General features: G+C 38.1%; 1 protein-coding gene across 1 annotated transcript in view; it reads left to right on the top strand.

Moving 5' to 3' along the window:
• The first annotated feature begins 2,068 nt into the window (after positions 1–2,068).
• Positions 2,069–19,261, top strand: part of Reck (reversion inducing cysteine rich protein with kazal motifs) — a 78,924-nt gene continuing 61,731 nt past the window's right edge. The window contains exons 1-2 of the mRNA XM_046457402.2: positions 2,069–2,238; positions 17,682–17,740. Of these exons, the coding sequence (XP_046313358.1) occupies positions 2,139–2,238; positions 17,682–17,740 (159 nt within the window). The 5' untranslated portion in view covers positions 2,069–2,138. The remainder of the gene's footprint in view (positions 2,239–17,681; positions 17,741–19,261) is intronic.

The raw sequence follows: 19,261 nt of genomic DNA, 5'->3' as shown, positions 1-19,261 counted from the left end.
TCATCACTAAGCATTAATCTTTTTAAAAATGATTATTCCAGAACTGTCCAATAGAAGTATAATGTGAGCCCCAAGATGAACCACACAAATAATGTTTTTTCTAACAGCTACATTTGTCAAAGCCCACAAAATGTATAACACTAAGAGTGAATTCTTGGCCAGGCACTGTGGGGCAAGTCTGTAATCCGAATGGCTCAGAAGGCTGAGGCAGGAGGATCACGAGTTCAAAGCCAGCTTCAGCGAAAGCAAGGTGCTAAGCAACTCAGGGAGACCCTATCTCTAAATAAAATAAAAAATAGGGCTGCGGATGTGGCTCAGTGTTGAGTGCCCCTGAGTTTAATTCCCAGTACCAAAAAAAAAAGGGGGGGAGTGAATTCTCATGTAATCTATAGACTTTGGTTGTTATGTCAATGAAGGTTCATTGATGGTAACAGATGTACCTCTCTAGTGCAGGATGATTAGTGGGGAGACCATGCATAGAAGGGGTAGGGTATGCCTTCTCTACCTTCCACTCAATTTTGCTGTGAACCTAAAACTATTCTAAAAACTAAAGTATATTTTTTTAAGTAAAAAGAATCAGGTGAGTTGGTTTTAATATATTTTACATTCTTGTTTTCTTACTAAACCTTTAAAGTTTGGTATCAGCACATTTCAAATTGGACTAGCCACTTGTCACCCAAGAGTCACACATCACTCCTGGTTACCATATTGGACAGTCTAGACTTTTTGACACATATCTCTTAAGCAGGAGTGGGGAGCAAGGTAGGGAAGGAGTTCAGCCTATGGGTCCTTTGGCCCAAGTGGAAAATCTCTCATTACAGTTCAAGTGTTAATATTATTCACTCTGTTAAATACTGTGTTAGATATTTGAAATACAGTATGTTCTTTAATCTTTTCACGAGGGCTAAAAGAGAGAGAGAGAGAGAGAGAGAGAGAGAGAGAGAGAGAGAGAGAGAGAGAGAAGAAGAAGAAGAAGGAGGAGGAGGAGGAGGAGGAGGAGGAGGAGGAGGAGGGAACTAAGACTCAGAAGTTAAATGATTTTGCCCATGGTCACAGGAACTAGTTAAGTAGAATGCAATTAGGACTCAGGAGTGTGATAAACCCTTGCTCTTTCCATTACATTACACTGCAATTCTCTGTCCCCTGGGAAAGCCAACTGTTTCTAGTGGTCTTAATAGAGGGAAACTGGAAATAATGGAAATAAGCTATTAGTTTCATCCCTGAACAGTAAGATGATTCCAAAATGGATGTACTATTGTTCAGGCGGGCAGAAGAGACCTACACAATTGGCTTCAATAGCCAGCAGACGCTCTCAAACATTCTCCACAGTGACTGTCATATGAGGGGTGGGGCACCTCCAAATTGATCCCCCCCTCCAGTGCTGGAGATAGAATCCAGGGCCTCACATATGATAGAGAAGCGCTCTACCACAGAGCTACATATCCCAACGTCTGAATGCCACAGTCTGACATTCGGTCCCTACGTCTAGAAAGAAATAGGTGTTAAGGGTACTCGAAAGGTGTTCCGAGCCTATAAGTGCCAACAGCTATGGTGGTGAATCCGTGCCTCTGGCCCTTGAATTGGGACCATGTCAGTGGCAGAACCCTTCAGCATTTGGGGGAAGTCAGGTGACACGCCTTTTTTTCGGTCTGAGGCAGCACTTCGGTAGAAAGGATATTGAGAGTTATCTCTGAGGGTACCAGAAGGGGAGTAGCCTCTGCAGTTCAGCCTTGACTTAGCCCCCAGGTCTCAGGCGAACTTGTTTTGTGGTCTTCGCAGTCAGTCTCCTCTCTGAGCTTCAGTGGCCCCGAGGTAAACCTCGGGACGGGAGCGGCGTTCCAAGGGCCTCTCCCGTTCTGACAGCCTCTGACTCCGCTCTTGGAGAACGCTGGCTGGCCGGCTGCAGATAATACCCATATACAGCTGGGATCTAACAAAGGGCCGGGGTCCACGGCGCGTTGCCGCCCCCAGGAGGTTTTGGAAACTCAGTGAGGCCGGGGGCGGGGCTTGAGTGCGCCGCAGCCAATCACCGAAGGGCCAGGGCGCCAGGGGCGGGTCCTGGAGCTAGTGGCGGCGGCGGCGGCGGCGGCCAGGCTGGGTCCGAGCATCCCGCCGCTCCGGACCCGCCCGGCCCGGACATGGCGAACGTCCGGGCCTCCCTCCGAGGCACGCTGCTGCTTCTGCTGGCTGTGGCGAGGGTCGCGGAGGTGGCGGGGGGCCTGGCCCCGGGCAGTGCGGGTGAGTAACTACTGGAGCTGCGGTTCGGGGAGATCCCGAGCGGCCGCCTCAGCACTCCAAGATGGCGCGGGGCAGGGGGCGGGAGTGAGCGCGACCCCAGACCCGGCCCACGTCCGGTGACCCTGGGTCTGGAGGTCTCGGCCGTCAGGACCCTTTGCCGACGCGGGACAAATCAAGGTCCCTCCCTACTTGCCCTCTGCGTCCCGAAGATCTTCTGAACTGGGGCCATTGACCCGGGTTCGAGGCCTTGCTCTGTCACCTATCGGCCATGGGCTCCCTGCTCTGCCGTGAAACCCCTCGCCTGGCTCTGGCCCCTGTCAGCAAACGGTAAAATGCCTTCGCTCAGGATCGTCACGAAGGTTGGATGGATTTCAGATGTGCAGCCTCCTGCCCAGGCAGTGATTGTGACTTGTTACTTGACCCTCACTTGGTTCCGAAAGGCCGGCCTCGGTGTCGTGAGCGCTGGTTGGCCCCACCGTGCTGTGTCAGACAGAGTTGGGCGGGAGGCATTAAAAATCAGCAAACCCTGCTTTCTGGTGCTTTCGGGCTGTAGGAGAGTTGTGTCCTTGCTCAAAAGGAGTTAAACTAAGGATGAATAGCAAACTACAGTGCTTATAGTTAGTTGTCTCCTACTTGCTGGTCATTCAGATTTATTGCTAACTCCTGCTATCCAGGAGAGCTCAGGTTACAAACTAGGGTACAACAGGAGTAGCTTGAATTCAAGGCAGAAGTGTCCAAAGGAGATACAGAACTGTGTGTGCACAGAGGGAGAAAGATGACATCCACCTAGGATGGGGGCAGAATTGAATGATGACTTCCTAACTGTACTAACCATCCATAGATGGCAGGGTTCCTATTAACAACAGTGGTGGAGGAGTGCATTGCTTTCAGGGAGAGACCCCTAGCAAAAGCAAAGTCAATCTCAACAGGTTTTAAGGTAGTCTACAATGTTAAAAATAAAGCAGGGAGGAAGAGCAGGAAGAAAAGATTAACATTAAACAGATACATGAGGTGGGATGGAAAGGGAGAGAAAAGGGAAATTGCATGGTAATGGAGGGAGACCCTCATTGTTATACAAAATTACATATAAGAGGTTGTGAGGGGAATGGGAAAATAAACAAGGAGAGATATGAATTACAGTGGATGGGGTAGAGAGAGAAGATGGGAGGGGGGATGGTAGAGGATAGGAAAGGTAGCAGAATACAACAGTTACTAATAGGGCATTATGTAAAAATGTGGATGTGTAACCGATGTGATTCTGCAATCTGTATTTGGGGTAAAATTGGGAGTTCATAACCAACTTGAATCTAATGTATGAAATATGATATGTCAAGAGCTTTATAATGTTTTGAACAACCAATAAAAAAAATTAAAAAAAAATAAAATAAAAAATAAAGATTAAGAAAAAAGAAAAAGGAAGGTTTTAAAAAGGGAGAGAATTGTGACAGAAACTTAGGATTAGATAACTGTAATTGGGTTCTAAGTTTACATGTAAATTAGCCCAGAAACCAAAGAAAAAAAGAGAAAGAATACTGATTATTCTTGGCTAACTCAACTTACCATTCAGGACCCCATTTTTCTCACTAAGTTAAAAGAGATTGAACTAAAGCACTTACAAAGATTTGGTCCATAGAGTACTAGTTGTACATTCTCATCCATAGCTACTCAATTCTGTGGGAAATTGTAGAGTGAAGAGGTTAAGAATACTGGAGAAAGTTACTTAGCCTTAATCTTTTTATCTAATATCCACATTTATTGTGTACGGTATACAATATATAGTATAGCATAGTAACCACTGAAATGTTAGCTATTAAATATGTTTGGGAAACACTGCATTTTGTACCCTCATCTTATAAATTCACAAAATACATTAGATTCATAATAAAGGGTCCAAGGATTTCTATTCCAAACACTGGTTTGCTGGGGAAATAAGAGAATGGCTACTCAGGAGCGTAACTCTTTTTAGAGAACTGAACATATTCTAAAATAAACAGTGGTGATGGTTGCACAACTCTGGATATGCTAAACAGAACTGAATTATATACCTTAAAAGGGTGAATTGCATGCTATGTGAATTATATCACAAAATTATTACAGAAAGGAAATAATCATTTGCTCATAAAATGTTTTGTTCATAATGCCTAACATGCATTTTAGAAAATGCTGGGCTAGTTGGTTTTTAACAGCCCTTCCAGCTCTAAAAGTTCACGACCTCATAAAGTTTGTGTTGTTTGATAAAGAGAAAAATTCCAGATTTAATTTTAAAATTCTTGTATTAAGTTCTAGGAAGCTTATATTGCCTGGTTCTTTACATAAAGAACATTGAGTAATATAGTGGACAAAGGCTTCTACTGTGCATAGTAGAAAGTGCAAAAAATATTATTCAATTCTAAACAGAAATTGAGAACACAATTATTAAATTGTTTTTCAATGAAGGCCTGGTTTATATTCCTGCATAGTCTTCTGTCAAAGTTTGGGTCTTTCTGTTTCCTCCTTTACCAGTCACTACCCACTCTGCCCTGATTATTCTTATGCTCAAGGGATGTAGGTGAGGGAGTGATAAATACTACTTATTGGCTGCTTATCTTTTTGGAGGGTGGGATGGGACCTTATGCTGCATTCTTAGGATCTGTGTCTGATGACACCTGGGGAGTAGCTCTGTTTCTATTTAAGATATTTTGTAAGCAAAAGATGTAACATTAAGAGCCAAATTGCAACAAGTTGACATTTAAGGAATTATGTAATAGTCTGGAATCCTGAAAAAGAACAAATGAATTTTAAATAAGAAAACGCCTATCTGGAGGAAAGTAATAAAAAACAGATTCCCATTCCAATGAAGTGTCTTGGCCTACACTGAAGAAAGAACTAGGACTAATGATAGACCCAATAGGATAGTTTATAGTATGTTACTAAAAGTTCCTGTCTTATATCATAGACTTAAGCAATCTTTCATTATTCATACTTTTTACTGTATAACATTCAAAGAAGAAAGGGAGGTTGGTTTTATATATTATAAGTATATTATATAAGTTTTATATATTATAAGTATACCTTTTTTGTTTGTTTGTTTTATTTTAGTACTGGGGATTGAACCCCCAGGCACTTACCCACTGAGCCACATCCCCAGTCCCTTTTTTATATTTAGAGACAGGGTCTCGCTGAGTTGCTTATGGCTTCATTTATTACTTAGGACCGTGCTAAGTTGCTGAGGCTAGCTTTGAATTTGCAATCCTCCTGCCTCAGCCTCCCAAGTTGCTGGGATTACAGGTGTGCACCGCTGTGCTCAGCCATAATGTGACTTTTAAAAGAGTAAAGCATACTCTTTTTTTTTTTTTTTCATCAAAAAATACTCTGTCCTAAGTACAGAGCTGCTGGTCTCAAGGAGCTTACATTCTAGAGGAGGGGAAATAGATAATGAAATTATTTCTGGGTGTGATAAATATACTATGAAAAAACTAAACCAAATGGTAACAGAATTGAGTGAGTGGAGGCTGAATGGTTACTTAAGAGTTGACAAGAGCAGCCTCTTTGAAAGGTTAAGTTAAGATCTGAAGGCCAGGAAGGCACTATCCTTCTGAAAGACAGAGGTGGCGTCCTGGAAGAGCAGAGGCCTTAAGGCATAAAGACCAGAAGGTCTATGTGATTGGAACATAGTGAGAAAGAAAGTACACTATCACTAGATGGTGCTAACCTTTATAAGAAGTCACATGAAGATTGCATTCTGTGTACAGATAGAAACCAACAGAGTTTTAAATGAGAGACATGATTTAATTTATATTTTAGATCACCCTTGCTGCTAAATGGGAAAAAATTATTATAATAGGCAAGAGTATAGACAAGGCATCTCAAAGGCCATTGTGGTAGTCCAAGCATGAGAATGGTGACTCAGAAGAGAGTGGTGGTGGAGGTAGAAGAGGAGAGATCCGAGATATTGTTGATAGGTTGGATGTAGGAATTGAAGCAAGAAAGAATTAAGGGTTACTCATAGGTTTCTGTTGTTGTTATTTTAATCTTGAGCAGCTTAGTAAAAGTTGATACCATTTTCCAAGGTAGGAAAGACAGGAAGGAGCAGGTTTGAGGAAAATTGACAGGTAAGGCGGAAATAGAACCAAAAGTTCTAAAGTTCCATTTTGGGGCCTGGAGATGTAGCTTGGTGGTAGAATACTTGGCTAACATGTGCAGATCCTAGGTTCAATCCCAAGTACCACAAACAATGTTTTTACTTTTTTTTTTTATGTTTAAGATGGGTATTAGGAATAATTGCCCATGTCCATTGCTTATTAAGCTAAATTTTATACCTGTCAATAATTTATTCAGCAAATATAATCTGTTAATAGTACCAGATGCCATGATAAACATAGGTATAAAATAAAAGCAAAAGCAGACATGATCTTTACTTTCATGTGACTTAAAAGTTTAGTGGGAAATTCAGACATTAAATATTACCCCCAAATGTATACTATCTACATTGCTAATTTATATTTGTAATTATATATAATTCAAACACATCTATTTACATCCTAAATCTAAGGACTATATTTCAGGGAAAGTCATGATATTGTATATAATATGCTGGATGCTTTTAAGAACATAGACACCATGAAGACTACAAGAACAATGAAATATTAAGAGAATCATTCTGACAAAGGATATACGATTGGGAGCGAGATTTTATACTTTCAAATTTCTTGTTTATGAACAGGAGACTTGTAGCACAGAGTGGGGTAGAAATTATGCAAGAATGCTGGCTATTAGCATGTATAGGAGAATTTCACAAGAGCCTTTTCCTTTAGTTGTTACATAATGATGATTGTTGGGGTTAAGGCATTTTTGACCCCAACAAACAGACCCAACCTAGCTCAGATTAGGGGGCTGGCTATGTAACCTTTAACAGGAAATCTCATAGAAAACTATGGGTGGGCAGTTCTGCACACCTCTACCTTAGGGATTGCTGGGGAAACTGGAAAGTTGTAAGGAATGAGAATGTTTTTACAGATAGCTTCTCTATCTCTTTGCTTCTTTTTGTGCATCTCTTGCATTTTTTCTACCAACCAGTTTCTTCTTTTTACTCATGTTTTCTGTACTCCAATAAAACTTCAGCTTCCCCAGTTGCAATTCTTCTTGCCTTCTATTCGTACTACCAACTGGCTGTTTATTTCTTGCCTGAGAACTTGATTGTCTCCAAGAATGGCGTTGCATTAACCAAATTGAGTTCAAGGTCAACCAGGACCATCTTTTTTGAGACCAAAACAATCATGTTTGCTACATTATGAGTGGGTCACCATATAACATGTGCTACTGAGAGAGTACAGGGAGGAAAAAACTTGTACTTTTTTTTTTTTCCTGTTAAGAGGGGTATAACAAAAGGGGCTGGAGCTATATAATAGCTCAGTTGTAGAGTGCTTGCTTCAGACTGTGAGGCACTGGGTTCAATCCTTAGCACGACATAAAAAGAAATAAAGATACTGTGTCCATCTACAACTGAAAAAAAATATTTTTTAAAAAAGGATGTAAAAACAGTATTAATACTTTTTAATCTGTGAATAAAATATTTTAAATTGAATACTGTACTTGGTGTACCAAGAAGATCAGTCAATCTGGGGATTCCAAAAGAACTCATTTGGAATACTTAGATAAGAATTAAATATTAAAGGCTCCAATTCTACCTAGAATAGTAGGGTCTTGCTGTAGCACATGCCTATAATCCCAGTAACTAATTTAGCAAGCCCCTGTTTCAAAATAAAAAGAGCTGGGGACATAGCTCAATGATAGAGTACCTGTGGATTCGATCTCCAGTAAAAAAAGTTGGATCTTAATTAAACCAAAAATCAACATGGCCTGAAGTTGTTGGAAAAAAAAAACTTGAAAGATGTTTGGAATTTAAATCATCAGGAATTTAAATCACCAAGCATTTCAGGCAGAAGACTGTGTTCCAAATAAATGTAGGTTTTTCCTTATTGAAAATAACTAAGTTTAGGGAAGGAAGGCTAGAAAAAAGACTTGGAAATATTTTTAGTTGGAATAGTAGGAAGCCATTGTAGGCCCTTAATTAAGAGTGACATCATGAAAAATCCATTAAAAAAATTAACTTGGCATTCATATTGATACTACAACAGAATGAACATAATTGGTGTTACAGCAGCGCAGCGTGAGACAAACAATAGAGGATATATCCAACTTGCAAATGATTCAGGAAAAAACAAAACATATCTGTTTATACATATGTGTAATCATACAGATGATGAAACAGTATGACAGCAGTATTGGACGAGTGATGGATTATTTGGCTCTTCCTTGGCTGGCAATGTATTTTGCACAGATACATACACACATAACATCAGTTTTTAAGAATAATTGTGACATTTGCATGAATGAATTTTTAAATTAAAGTTGCAATTGTTGTTTAAACATTTTTAGAGTGATTTTCATTTTCAAAGTTGTTTTGAAAATAAAAATTTGATCACAAAAAAGATTTCCCTGGGTGTGATGGTGCATACTTATAATCCCAGCTACTCAGGAGGCTAAGGCAGAAGGGTTATGAGTTCAAGGTCATCCAGGACCATCTTTTTTGAGACCCTGTCTCAAAATAAAAGTTAAAAAGGGCTGGGAATGTAGCTAAGTGGTAGATTGCTTGCTTAGCAAGCACAAAACCCTGGGTATAATCCCTAGTACAACCAATATATATATATATATATATATATATATATACACACACACATATACATATGTAATAAAAATAAGACCAGAATTTTTAAATTAATGTATCTTTTTTATTTAAAATGACCTTCTTCCGGCATTAGCTCAGATTTTTTTCCCCTTAATAGTGTGGGAAGGATATGTATATTTTCTTAAAAATATATATTCTGTTTTAGTAATTCTTTAGGAAAACATTAATTAGAGGAACTCATTATTTTCCATAGAAAAGAAAACAAGAATGGCTTTGCATTAACCAAATTACAGCTTTTGGGAGATATCTGTGGCAAAATCCCTTTTAACTTAAAAAAATCCTGTAATTCTATGGATATTCTTTATTTTTAGATTGGGGTGTATTCCATTTTTTAAAATGCTAATTGGTCTTAGAAGTTGCATTTTTCTGTGTGTGGCTGTAGCATGTGCTTCCTGCTTATTTGCCTATCTTTGGTATACATGTTGCCTAAACCAGCAGCCAAACATTGATATTTCAAATTATTGGATATTCTGCTTGCATATATCTAAATGTCTCTAATTCTTTCTTAAAGCTAACAAGCATGGCTTTTAGTAATCAAGTTTTGATTTTTATTAATTTTATAATCACAGACGCTTGGAATAAGAATGCAAGGTATCTGTATGTCTTTTTTTTTTTTTTTTTAATAAATATTTATTTCTTAGTTTTCGGCGGATACAACATCTTTTTGTTTTGTACGTGGTGCTGAGGATCGAACCCCGGCTGCACGCATGCCAGGCGAGCACGCTACCGCTTGAGCCACATCCCCAGCCCCTGTATGTCTTATTAATAAGGACAACACCTGTGCTTTTTTTTTATTACCATGTTGATATCGAGTTATAAGTCAAACTATTTTACCTTTATTCAACTTCATTCTGTGAGAATAAACAGCTTAAAACTGTTTTTTTTTCCTTGAAGAACAAATTAGAGTCAAATTATAAAATTAAAGCATTTCTAGAATTCATTGAGTTATAGAAAGCCTTAGGTCTTGGAAAGGTTTTTTTTCTCCCCTTCTTTGTAATAGTTGAATGACCCAGTTAATCCATTTTAATTGCTCTAAAAAAGATAAAGACATTTAATTGCCACATTAATTACATTTGAATCTTCCCATCCTTAATGAAGCTGTATGAATTAATGTCTTTTTGTGGGCATTTATTTCTTGGAAAATATGCAGTGTTAAAGATTCTAATAAACTTTTATTGTTTCAAAGGAAGAAAAATGTGTACTAATACAGGCTAAAGTTAAGAGTACAGTTTGGAAAATTTGATGGAGCAAAGGCTCCCTAGCCTGTTCATGGAGGGTGGCAGTCCTCTAAAGGGAGGAAATGTACTATTACAGAGGAATGCTTGGTTGAGAAGAGGAAAGAGATTATTGCCAGAAGATTTCAGGCTGCCCTCTTTCATCCATTTGGTCAGAAATACAAGAAAAGGCTTTTGGAAAGACTAGAAGGAAATATGCCAGAATGTCAACAGAGGTTGTGGCAAAACAGTGGGAATATAGATCTTTTCTTTCTTTCTTTCTTTTTTTTTTTCCTCTGACTCTCTTTCTCTTCCAAATTGCATGGGGTTTTTAATGGGGGGGGGAGAGAATTATTTTAAAAATTTAACTTTGTAGGTCATTCCACTATAAATTTGACCTTTACTATTAAATAGGAAAAAAAAAGTCTTTTATATTTATGTTTTTAAATAAAACTGTTGGTTGTTATTGGAGTTTTAATTGTAACACATTTTGTGTTTCTGTTTTAAATAAACCTTTGCTCCAAGAAACTTTTTCAAAAATCCCAAGACCCAAATCAGACTCCTGTCTGCCTGATTGTTTACTTTTTGCTAAGCCTGTGTTTATTGGGACCATATGTTATTCTGAGTTATCTTTGCTCAAGATCAGCTGGATTTTCTGCCCTCATATGACCTTTGTGTTAGAGGATAGTAGAAAGTGCCAATTTTTAGAGTACTTCAAAAGATCATGTCAATATCATGCAGAGGGGCCTTTTTTTCCTGCCTTCCCTCCCATTCTAATAAGGCTGGAACATACCAACAATCTTAGGAGATGGGGGTTGGTCTGGCTGTTAGAAGGAAGTCTCATGAGTGCTTGGGCCCTTCCTAGACTTAGAGCTTCTTAGACAGTAAGAATAGCACAAGGCACTTTTGACACTTTGAATCAAAACACTTTTTTCTTCTGAAATGTAGTGAAATTTTTTGTATGTTCTTCAGAATATTATAAGTCAGGTGTTTAGAACTTCAAGAAACCTTTTCCCATGAGTTAATGTTAGAAAACTAGCTCCATAATAATCTTTTATGAAACCAAACTATAGTAATATACCAGTGGTATCATAGACCCTGTGATTGTTTTGTTGAAAAAGTTTCTAGTTTTGAACTTAGAAGCCTTATTTGTAAGACTTAAAGAGGACTTCTTTTATTCACTTGTTTATTCATTCTTTTCTTTCCAATACCAATCCTGCTTTCAATCAAAAAAGTTCTGTTGTTATCTCATTTGTATATTTTTTTTTTAAAGAGAGAGAGAGAGAGAGAGAGAGAGAATTTTTTAATATTTATTTTTTAGTTCTCCGCAGACACAACATCTTTGTTTGTATGTGGTGCTGAGGATCGAACCCGGGCCGCACGCATGCCAGGCGAGCGCATTACCACTTGAGCCACATCCCCAGCCCCTCTCATTTGTATATTGAAATGGTTTAGATTTTACTTGAATAGAGGATTATATTACATTTATTAGTATGTGTACACACATATACAGGTTTATATAATATATTAAAAATGTGTGCCTATACACACACATATATATTTTGGGAGGGGAGAGGGATACTGGGGATCAAACCCAGGGCCTTGTGCATGCTAGGCAAGTGCTCTACCACTAAGATCCCCAACCCAAATATGTATTTTTAAAGCCATCATATTAGATCCAGTTGCCTAAAATATAATGTTTTTACCTCTTAAGTCTTCTTTGGCTTGCCAGTCCTACATAGCTGCTGACCAATTATATCTTTTTCCCAGTCTTTTACACTCTAAAACAGTTCCATGCCCCTCCATATTGTATCTGTATCTAATTTATGAATTCCTCTGGGCCCATAATGCTACTTGGCTACTGTTTTTCTGTTTCTCTAATTTGATGTTTCTCAAATGATATTCTGAGATGTTAATTGGCATGAAACTTGTCCTATGGCTTGAGAAATTTGTGTAGTAGCTCCTCATTTAGCAAATTAATGTACTTTAATAGTTACATTAATGTATGAAGGGCTTTACAAAGTCCTATAGTGAATCTGTTCAACTTTTTTTTTTTTTTTTTGGAACTGGGGATTGAACCCAAGGGTGAGCCACATCCCCTACCCTTTTTTATTTATTTATTTTTTATTTCGAGATAGGGTGTTGCTAAGTTGTTGAGGCTGGCTTTAAACTTGTGAATCTCCTGCCTCAGCATCCTAAGCTGTTGGAATTACAGGCATGCACCACCATGCCTGGCTGTTCAACTTTTTTTAATTCTTTCTTTCCCAGTTTATTTGAACATGAAACATTTTCTTGAGGAATTAATATTAACATATCATGAAACAGTATTCTTTTATACACAGAAACACATCTAATATTGTCTCCTTTCTCAGTTCTCCAAATTAGTTGTTTCAAACCTTGACAGTTTCAGCTCAAGACCCCCAACCCTACCTATTTCAACCGTATTTTTATTCTTTGTTTGGGATTTTTTGTTTTGAGACAGGATCTTGTTATATTACCCAGGCTGGCCTTGAACTCAGGATCCTCCTGCCTCGGCTTCCCAAGAAGCTGGGATTATAGGTGTATACCACCACATCCAGTGCAACTCAATTTTCTGACCCAGTCTCTATTTCACTGAGAAAGTACGTTCTGTCAGCTTCATTCTTCATATATCAGTGTCCTTAAATCTTTTCCTCTTATCTTGATTGGTCCTACTGTTACTGGAGTCCTAGGCCAGAGGCCTTACTCTTGGGGTTCTAACAAGTCAGGTTTGGCCATTTGTCCCAAAAACTAAACAGAAAAGGTAATAGTGAAAAGCAGGGAAGGAGCTTTACTCAACATAGTCACATTGGGAAGACAGAGTGAGATCTAGCATCTCAACTTTGTCTTTGGAGTGCTGATATGGGTTTTAAGATTGAACAGAGGAAGAATTCAGGCTGGGTATAAGGGGTAATGCATAATTAAACAGTCCTGGTCAGACTGTGGCCTGGTTGGTCATTATCTCAGTTCTAGTTCCTCACGGTGGCTCCAAAGAAGTCCTTATCATTAAGAGGGCAGTCTCCATTTGTTTCACAGGATGCAGAATGTTTATCTATCAGACCAACGATCCTGGAAGGGGGTGGTTTGGTTTCCATGAGATGATTGCTCCTGTTTAGGGGGCTTGTGGTAGGGTGATGTGCCTGCAAGGCTCTATTATTCATGGAAAGAGTAGAGCAATGACTGTATACTTCTAGGCACTGCTCCAGGGGTCTGAAACAGAATGCTATAAATATCCCTGCAAATCTTGTCTTAGTCTCAAAGGGGGACAAGATAGGCTAGGTAAATTTAGGGCCAGTAAACTTTGCCTTATCCGTTTTCAGATGAACACTCCTTAAATGATTAACATGCCTATGTGCAAAGCTGAGCAGGTCATAAAGTTTAAGGTAATAAAGGAGATAGATACAGGGGCTGGGGATGTGGCTCAAGCGGTAGCTCACTTGCCTGGCATGCGTGCGGCCCGGGTTCGATCCTCAGCACCACATACAAAACAAAGATGTTGTATCCGCCGATAACTAAAAAATAAATATATTAAAAAAAAAAAAAAAGGAGATAGATACAAAATTAAGGCAGAAATGCCAAGCTTTATCCTTTATCCTTTTACTCATTGGGCATCTGCATCTGAAGGCCTAAGTAAACAGTCAATACTTTTAACAAAGACAGCCTTGCTAAATCTGTTATACTACTACCAGGCTATAAATGGATGAAGTAAGAGAGCATAATTTTTGTTCATTATTGTGTCCCTGTCTCTAAATAAGAATGTCTCTTTCTGAACTGACATCCCCTTCCAGGAACCATCTCATTCAATTTCTCTTTAATCCATTTGACTTCCAACTGGGTATACTATAATTCAGTTTTGCCACCAACCACTCATAGTTAGCATAACCTCCACAAGTTTTAAAGGACATGGTCCCTAATAAGACTTTCATTACTCCAGACAGGAGCCTCACTTCAAGGGTCTTAAGGCCACTTACACTTTTGATCTGGGTATAAATCTGTGGTCTCCCATGACCCTTTCAAGTTCAATAATTCACTAGAACCATCCACATAACTTACAGAAGGCAATATGATTAAAATTGCTCTTTGGAGCTGGGGGCATAGCTCGATGGTAGAGCACACACTTAGTTCTTAGGAGGCTCTGGTTTCAACTTCCAGTACCAAAATATAAAAAACAAAATAAAATTACTGTTTTACTATAAAGGGTTCAAGTCTGGAGGACCAACCAAATAAGAGACTCTTAGGACAAGGTCTGGGAGGAAACGCAGAGCTTCTGCATGGAATCAGGATGTATCATCTTCACATCAGTGTATTCAGCAGCTAGGGAAGCCCAGTGAGCTTCTGTGTCAGGAGTTTTTATCAAAATTTCATTACATAGGCATGATTGATTGAATTATTGGTCTCATGTTGGAATCCAGTCTCCAGTCCCCCCTCAGAAGATTGAGATGTCAGGTTGAGAGGTGACTCAGTAGTCCCAATCTTCTAGTCTTTCTGGAGTGGCGGCCAGGCCCCATCTTGAACATATTTAGGTAAGATAATGAGTCATCTCATTTTCGTAACAAAAACACTCCTATTACTCAGGAAATTCCAAGGATTTAGAGTCTCCTAAGAATAAGGACAAAGGCTAGTCATTCTTCATTTTACAAGAGTTATCTGTACATTATTGAATTCTTTCTTGAACTCAGGCTTTTGCCCTCATCAGGTCACACTGATGACACTTATTTGAAGTCATCAGCGTCTTTCACGTTGCTATATACTGTAGTCAATTTGAATCACATTACTTGACAACATCATCTAGCACAGTTAATGCCTCCTCCTTGAAACATTTTATTTAGTTGGCTTCTTGGTCACATTCTCTCTCTTAGTTTTTTCCCCATACACTGGACACTCTCCTGCGTTCAGACACCTAATGGACATCTCAAAATTATATCAGAATTATTTAAAAACTGAATTTCTGATTATCTCCTCACCCTCTGGAATTTCCTTTTTTAGTCTTTTCCATTTCAGTTAAGGGTATTTCCAGGTATTTCTATTTTCCCACTTTCTCACACCAAAAATTTTATAGTCTTTGATTTTTTTTTCTACCATATCACACATCTAATCTAATAGTATGTTCTGTCAGCTTTGCATTCATAATATATCCAGACTCTGATTACTAATACCACTTCCATTGCTGCCCCCTAGTCAAGACACTATAATGTCCTATCAGTACTATTGGAACAGCTTACTGATGTTTTCTCCCTTGCTTCTTTGTTGTGTGTGTGTGTGTGTGTGTGTGTGTTTGGTACCAAGGATTGAACCCGGGAGTGCTTAATCACTGAGCCATACCCCCAGCCATTTTTGTATTTTATTTAGAGAGAGTTGCTTAGTGCCTCACTAAGTTGCTGAGCTGGCTTTGAACTCACAGACCTCCTGCCTCAGCCTCCCAAGCCACTGGGATTACAGGTGTGTGCCAATTCGTCCAGCTTCTACTATATATATATATATATATATATATATATTTTTTTTTTTTTTTTAAAGAGAGAGAGAATTTTTTTAATATTTATTTTTTAGTTTTCGGTGGACACAACATCTTTATTTTTTATGTGGTGCTGAGGATCGAACCCAGTGCCCCACGCATGCCAGGTGAGCGCACTACCGCTTGAGCCACATCCCCAGCCTGACAATATATTTTTATCACAGAAGTTAGAGTGATCCTTTTTAAATGTTACTCAGATTACTCAAAACCCTCCAATTGTTTTCTATTCTTCTCAGAGTAAAAGCACAGGTCCTTTCAATGGCCTATTAGAGACCTGTATGCTTCAGTTAAGACTTCTGTTACTTCTCTAATATCACACATCATCTTCTACTTTCCCTTTCATTCTTTTCCAGCCACATTCCTTGCTGTTTTATGAACACACCAGAAACTGCACTTGTTGTTTGGAAAACTTAATAGACTTGTTCTCTCGCTTTCTTTAAGGTTTCTTCTCAAGTATCATTTTTTCAGTGAGGCTTTCCTAACCTGCCCTATAAAATACCTTCCTATTCCCTAACACACATTCTCCTTACTCTTTAACCTGCTTTATTATCGCCATAGTCTTTACCACCATTCCACATTAACATTCATATCCCCCCCTTTCTGTGTGTGTGTGTGTGTGTGTGTGTGTGTGTATAGTTTATTTCTCCTTCCAGGGAATGTAATCTCAATGAGGACAAAGCCTCATGGTTTTTGAGTGAATGAATTGATTCCTTGTATTTAATAAACTGTTCATAAATTTTTTAAAATTTAAGTTGTCAGTGGACCTTTATTTTATTTATTTATATGTGGTGCTGAGAATTGAACCCAGTGCCTCACACATGCTAGGCAAACGCTCTACCACTGAGCCACAATCCCAGCCTCCATAAAATATTTTTAAGTTAATAAATACCTTAAAAGAAGAGGTGTGCCCTGTTTCTTGCTAAACATAATGCCTCCTTATAAAATAAAATTTTAAAAAAAACTTGATTTTATTCATTTTGGACTCCTCTTGAGACATTTTTCTATCAGAAAAGCATTAATTCTCAACTGTTTCCTTCAATCTATAAAGAAGCTCAGGTCTTTCCTACTTTTAGAAGGGAGGTGGGGAATCTTCCTGTAGCCCTGCATCTTCCTATAAGTACCATACTCTTCTATTCTGATCACTGCCAGACTTCTTGTGAATCTATATTTACTGTCTATGCTTCCTCACCTCTGGCTTACTCTTTAGTAGCTTTCATTTCTACTGGCCTCAGAAATGACCAAGTGACCTTGTAACTATTAAATCCATTTTCTTTTTCATTTTTCAATCTAACTTGATTCTTGTGGCATATAACACTACATCCTCCCCTGTAATACCACTCTCTCTGGTTGACCCACCTCAGCTAGACTGTTCCATCTCAATCTCTTTCTTTGTTTCTTCCCATGTCTCAGATGTTGCCAATTTTTTAGAATCTGGTGTTATAAATACTTAGCAGAAAATCCATAGGCAGTGTCATTTCCATATACCTCCTTTATGCTGATGACTTCCGAATTTGTATGTTGAGGTTTGCGCTCCAGGCTTCGATTTCTGACTTTACTGGAATTTCCTTTTGTATGTCCTATAGGAAATACACATTCATCATGTCCTAAATGAAATTCACTATTTTTTAAAAACCATTTGACTTTGTATTTGAAATGTAATAATAGAATCTAATCCATAGGGTAATTGTAAGAATTGAATAAGACAATGCATAAAACAAGCTTAGTATTAAATTCTGGCACACAGAAAACATACAATAAATAATAGTTACATTATCACATAATAGTTTTCCCTATTAGACTGCAAGTTGTTTGAAGGCAAGGACCATATCCTCAAACTCTGCACTATCCTTGACTTGTAATAGATGCTCTTTAAGCATTTAGTTAAAATTAATAATAATCTGTGGGATAAACAGTTTGTGTAATCCTTTCAATTTCAGATGTTGGGTTTTTGTTTTTGTTTTTTTCTCCCTAGGTGCATTATGTTGTAATCATTCTAAGGATAACCAAATGTGCCGTGATGTATGTGAACAGGTAAGCTTGATCAAAATTATAGAGGCTGTCAATTATGTAACTGCTTATTAAGTTTAATAACTTTGGAGAAATCTATTGGACAGTACCTTAACATATGATCAGAGTTCACATCACCAATATTAGGACAAATTGACATGTGTCTGCTGATACAATGCAGTGAGAAGAAACACAGCATCTTATAAAGCATTCCTGCCAAAAATTTATACCGTGAATCATGAAGAAACAATCAGGTAAACCCAGATTGAGGCATATTCTTCAAAACAGCAGCCTATAATCCTCAAAATTATCACTTCTATTAAAAATATCAGTTATTATAAAAAACAAAGAAAGGCTGAGAAACTGTTCCAGATTAAAGGAAACTAAAGAGAAGATAGGACAACTAAATGCAGTGCATGATCCTGGATTGGATCCTGGAATTAAAAAAAAAAAAATTGCCATAAATGATGTTATTAGATAAATTGGTGAAATTGTTCAATATGGACTTAACATTAGCTAGTACTGTATCAGCATTTTTATCCTGAATTTAGTCATTATATTGTAGTTAGTATGACAGTGTCCTTATTCTAAAGAGATACATGCAAGGATTTAGGAATGAATGATCATAAATGTCTATAATAAATTCTAATATAGTTCATCAAAATAGTAGTAATAATCATATGTGTATATATAGAGTTATAGCAAGTGTTGCAAAATGTTAATAATGGGTGAATCTTGGTGAATACTATGTGGTTATTCTTTTGTATTACTCTTAACATTTTTTGTAGGTTTGAATTTTTGTGCTTGAGACTTTTTATCAAAGTGTCACTGAAACAGTATTTATTCATAAAGTCCTACTTTTCTTTCATCATCTAGCCTTAGTACCTGATAAATTATGGTCTCAGACATCTTTGAAGTTTTCTTCTAGTAATAATCTGGATTTTATCACTTTCTAAAACTAGGAGAGCTACCTTATGGGAATATAACTTCTCTCAAACAATACTATGGACTTAGTTTTGTTTTGTTTTGTTATTTTATTTTGAGGATTGAACCCAGGGACCACCATTGAGCTTCATCCCCAGTCCTTTTTATTTTATTTTTATCTTAAAACACAGTGTCTCTTGAGTCACCGAAGGTCTTGCTAAGTTGCTGGGGCTAGCCTTGAACTTGGGATCTTTCTGCCTCAGCCCCTTGAGTGTAAGGAATTACAGGTGTGAGCCACTATACCTGGCTATGGACTTAGATTTTGCAAGATACTCTGTGGTTATAAGACATAAGAGTGTCTCAGCTCATCTGAGTAGCTAATAGAAAATGCAGTGGTGTGCCAAATCAAAGTTTTTTGCAAATTTGCTGCCAGAACAATAGCTTTTTTTTGATTGATTGATTGATTGAATGATTGATCAAATCCCGGACCTTGTGCATACCAGCCAAGCACTCTACCAGTGAGCTACATCCCCAGCCCCAGGAGAGCTCTTTAAAACAAAACTGGCCTGTTGGTGGTATCACTATAAGGAATCTTTTAAAATAACTCTTGGAGACATTGCT

Source organism: Marmota monax, unplaced genomic scaffold (assembly GCF_021218885.2).
Source record: "Marmota monax isolate L192 unplaced genomic scaffold, Marmota_monax_Labrador192_F-V1.1 WCK01_AAM20220418_F8-fsc00069, whole genome shotgun sequence".
NCBI lineage: Eukaryota > Metazoa > Chordata > Mammalia > Rodentia > Sciuridae > Marmota > Marmota monax.
The sequence above is the reverse complement of the archived record's forward strand: the minus strand, read 5'-3'. Positions and strand labels throughout refer to the sequence as shown.